This window comes from Hordeum vulgare, chromosome 6H (assembly GCF_904849725.1).
Source record: "Hordeum vulgare subsp. vulgare chromosome 6H, MorexV3_pseudomolecules_assembly, whole genome shotgun sequence".
Taxonomy (NCBI): domain Eukaryota; kingdom Viridiplantae; phylum Streptophyta; class Magnoliopsida; order Poales; family Poaceae; genus Hordeum; species Hordeum vulgare.
This window is the reverse complement of record NC_058523.1, coordinates 556,136,200-556,140,740: the sequence shown is the minus strand read 5'-3', so window position 1 is coordinate 556,140,740 and position 4,541 is coordinate 556,136,200. Positions and strand designations below refer to the sequence as shown.

At 47.3% G+C, this 4,541-nt stretch overlaps 1 protein-coding gene across 1 annotated transcript; it reads right to left on the bottom strand.

Moving 5' to 3' along the window:
- Positions 1-459: 459 nt before the first annotated feature.
- On the bottom strand, positions 460-4,341 carry LOC123402923. The gene is made up of 3 exons (XM_045096892.1): positions 4,052-4,341; positions 3,816-3,945; positions 460-2,149 (listed from the first exon to the last, which is right to left on the bottom strand). Exons 2-3 carry the CDS (start codon positions 3,924-3,926, stop codon positions 974-976), a joined length of 1,287 nt encoding a protein of 428 aa, XP_044952827.1. The 5' UTR covers positions 3,927-3,945; positions 4,052-4,341; the 3' UTR covers positions 460-973.
- Between the last annotated feature and the right edge of the window lie 200 nt (positions 4,342-4,541).

Sequence of the window (4,541 nt, the reverse complement as noted above, 5' to 3'; positions counted from 1 at the left end):
AAATTTACTCCCTCTGTACCTGTACTAGTTCTCTCCGATTATAATTATTTAAGTACAGATGAAGTAGTTATTACCATCATTACTGCCTGTCAATTTACTCAACCGTCTCGTGATCTCCATATAATCTCTCTGGCATCAGACACAGTAGCTTCCTACTAGAAATTTGAAGACTTCTCCAAGGGATTTTTCTTTTTCTGCCTGTCCTTTTGGTCCTATTCAGGTTCATCCAAACTGCAGCAAAACAACTTATATACCCAGAAATGTTAAATTGTAGAGCCGATTTGCTCAGCACGGTTGCAAAAATATCGACATCGGGGTCATCGTGCCAGGCAAAGTATACCTGAAACCAGGAGTCTACAAGGAAGAAACGAAATGCTCCAACCAAGGCTCAGCCTGGATGATAAGATGATTCTCCTTGTAATTTCAAACATCCACACCAAAATGCAAAGCCAATTCATGTGATGAACATCAGAGTAGTGATTTAATGCTTGGCTCTAAGATGAGCATCAGCGTACAATATGGCTCCATCTGACGATGCTGCTGAAAGGAACGGTTATACAATTCTGGCTAGGTTTATTATGTACATAAACAGCACCATCAGTCCAACAGCAGCAAGCGAGTTAAACAAGGATTACAACACACGCCACGACGGTAAAAGTATTTGCGGTTCGGTTTTATAACGACGACGACGACGAGAATAATAACAACAACATCGACAACAACACATGAAGGGAGGGTTCCAGGATCTGCATCACCACCACCTTTGGTCTCTTATATGAATGATGATTAGCTGGACACTGAATTACTTACTGCTATATCTAACCTTTAACTTGCCACTACAACCTGAATGTTTGCATAGGTTTTGGCGCCTCCTGCAGTTGAGATGATGGTGTCTCCCTGTTGCATTGCAGGAGCAAAAGAAGCAAAAAGAAACTTGTATCTTCCTGTTGTAAGGTTATGGTCAGTGCGGCGGTTAGCTGACCCCTGGCTGCGCTACTGGGCGGAAGGACCAGCTCTTCCTTGGCTCAGTTGTGATCGCGGCGACCTTCTCGTTCGCCCACCAGTCCGACCCAAGCGCACCTGTTTCCTCCACGTGAGGGGCGTCGACGTTGCTGAACTTGAACTCCTTGGCCAGACGGAGGGACAGGGAACGCCTTGCTTTCTCAGGCAGGTCATGGTATGTTTCATCGACGTACAGCCCTGCCTTTGTCTCATTGGATTCTCTGGAGTGGTCGCCGGTATTGCTGGATGGAAGGTGGAAAGATGATGCAGCAGATTCTCCAGAAATGGCAGTCTTCTTCTCCAGGCAGCGGGCGACATCCTCTACTGTCAGCTCGAATGAGACCCTGTGATCCATAGCATGATCGTTGTTCTGAAGCCTTGCAGAGAAGTCCACAACCGGTACAGCTGCTGTAATATGACCATCCAAAAGGGAGCCGCCATTCCTCATATGGCGAGGTATCAACTTCTGTGTGGCAATGCCCTCGCCATCCAGGATCTTTGGGGGCTCGCGAACTGGGAAGGAGGGGAAAGTGCTGTGTGAGGAAGTCTGCAACTCAGGGTCAGGGAATGGGGAGCAAGTGCCAGAACAAGCAGAGCTTGGAGATATGAGACGCCTTATTGGGCTCTCAGGGTAAATATGGTATGAGTGAATGTCACCCCTTTCCCCATTCTTGCTGCTGTTGAGTGAAGTCAGAAGCTTTGCATATGGCACCTCAGGCGAGGAAGGGGTTGTCAGATGAACAGACTCTGGTGGGGGAGTGAAAGGAGCTGTTGAAGGTTCCGTTGTGAAGGCCGAGAAGATTGGAGGGGAGACTACCTGAGTCTCGTGTGCATATGGCCCAATAGCAAAGATGGATGGAGGACCTGTGGGTGATGGTGAGTTTGGCGAGCGAGGCGAAAAAGATGGAGGGCCCATTGGTGATTGTACTATAGATGCAGATCCTGATTGGAGGAAAGAGGCGGGCGATGATGGAGGGGCAACAAAGGGGAAGACCTGGGGAGGTGGATGATTTGGAATTTCTGGTGCCGGTGCATCAATCCTCTGAGATGCGGGTTCTGGGACAAGGACAGCATGGCTGATGCGCCGGTCGTTCTTTTGAGCTCCAAAGCAGAAATATGCGCTCAACCAATCAGTCCATTTCCTTCTCTGCAAATGAACAATACTACTCGTTAGTACAGAAACAAAGAGCTGTCATTGTGCAGTCTTTAAACAAAGGATATAGCATGTGGCAGCATAAAAAGATCATAAATAAACAAGGCACGTTAATGAAGAGTTCAATTCCTATGTATAATCAGGATCATGTGCACTTTTCTCAGACATATACATTCTATACTAAATTGTCTCCCTTAGCTCCTCAGTATAGCAACAGCAATATGCAACTTTGCTAAGAAAACAGAAGATAATATACAAGCCATGCTACATAATTACTGTAAAAAATCAAAGCAGTCATGAATGAAATTATTATCTTCTGTTTATGTGATGAAAAATAGAAAATGAAACATCATGCTGCTTGGCTAGAAACTAAGCCAAAAAATAGTAGAAGTAAATCAGTAAATCATACATTTCACCCAAAACTACGACAGATAATTCAGCCGGATGTAGTAAAAAAGGGAGAAACCATAATTCCAGCACAACTGTAACATATAGATACCACATACTTGTTTCATTTTACGTAGTTAGTCCCCACTTACAGTCACAGGGTTAAAATCATAGCTCCACTAATAAGGGATCTCACATCAGCAAGTGCCGGCTGATATTGTAAGAAAACAGGCACTACGAATACACATTTGTTTCATGCGGTCCAAGCTAAAAGTACTTGAGAATATCAATCATAGGTGCACCACATTACCTTAATTTTTCATGAACAGACAAAACTGTGAATAACTAACATAACAGGACGAATGCCTAAACAGCAGGCCATGCATTAAAAAAGGGGGTTAACTAACGCCAGCAGTTAAAAATAGAAATAATAGATGGTGGCATATCACCAGCTAAGAGATAATATTTTTGTCCCATCTGGTCCTCTCAAGAATTCAAACTGACCGTTTCAGCTATGGACTTAATTCCATGCAAGTATTCAGTGCTGATAGTATTCAGTGCTAAAAGTGGCACACGGTATAAACAATTTTCCGAAGAAAAAACATGCATTGCAACTCCCAAAAAAATGCAGGGCAGGTGCAAAACTTGATTTCCTATCAGTTTTGCGCACCACAAAAGTGCTGAAACTTCCACCACGTATTGTTAAACGATGTCACCAAAGTTTACAAGTCAACTTCGTGACGGTGAAGCAAGCAAACCTGCCTGCAGTGATCTAGTAATATGCAACTACCATTTCAAAGCACACAACTAACCTTTGTAATTAATATCCCGTCCTAACTCTTTCATGCACTCAGCAATTTGTACCATGTGCTTTCCCATCTGACCTATAATAGTTGTGCAGAACATGTACCTATTACACCTGGCTATTACGCAGCAACCAGGTACCAGGCACCACATCTATGCAAATCACAAACACATGTGAGTTGGCGAGCAGGTGATAACGGGACGCATCATACCTACCGAGCTCTCGTTGCGACAATTATCAAATGGCACAAAGTAGCATACGAATATGTGAGGCAGCACAAACCAGCGATTTCCACTTCAAACGCATATACAAACGGTGTAGTATCTAGTAGTAAGCAATCATGAACTCTTCCGCAACAGCATAACGATCGGAGCAAGCTCGCTAACCGACCCAACCGGAGCATAAGATGCAACATGGATGGATGAAGATAAAATTCACACGGCGGGCGCGGAGGGTGGAAGCACGAACCGGCTCCACGGTGGGCTGCCTGCGGCTCCCGGCGGTGACAATGGCGGCGGCGGCCGCGTTGACGGTGTCGACGCTGTTGTGCACGGGCCTCATCTCGCTCCCGCGCTCCATCGATCGGGTCACGCACACGCTGGAACGGAAAGGAAAAAGGAGGGCAGCGAAGATCCGTGTCAGAGAGACCGGAGCGAAACCAAAACCGTAGGAAGAGGAAATCGAAGCGAGGTGGAGCTCCTCACCGGCGAAGCAAGCAGGCGAGCCCGGGGCAGCGGATCGGGCGGATCTCCCCTCCGCCTTCCCCGAGCGGCGCAGGGGGGGAGGGGACGGACGGCGCGTCCCCGGCTCCCGCCTCCCTCCCGGGATCAGGCGGCGAGCTGCGGCGGCGGCGGCATGGATCGGCGGCGGGATCGGGGCGGGGGAAACCTAGGCGGGGCCGGATCCGAGCTCGGCGACGGCGACGGCGAGGAGGTGGAGGTGGAGGAGAAGGAAAGGAGTTGGGGACTGGAGGCTCCTCTGATGATGATGATTACTGAATGAAATGGAAGTAATTGAAATTTTTAGGACGGGGGGGTTCTTATACCGCTGCTTGGGTCAAACACGCCATTAGCCCTCCGAGGAATTTACCATCCTGCCCCTCTCCCTCTGGTTCACCACTCTCTCTTCTCCTTCTGCAAAAAAAAAAAAAAAAGAGGAAGGATTTCATACCCTGCCTCATTTGAAAGGAGGGCA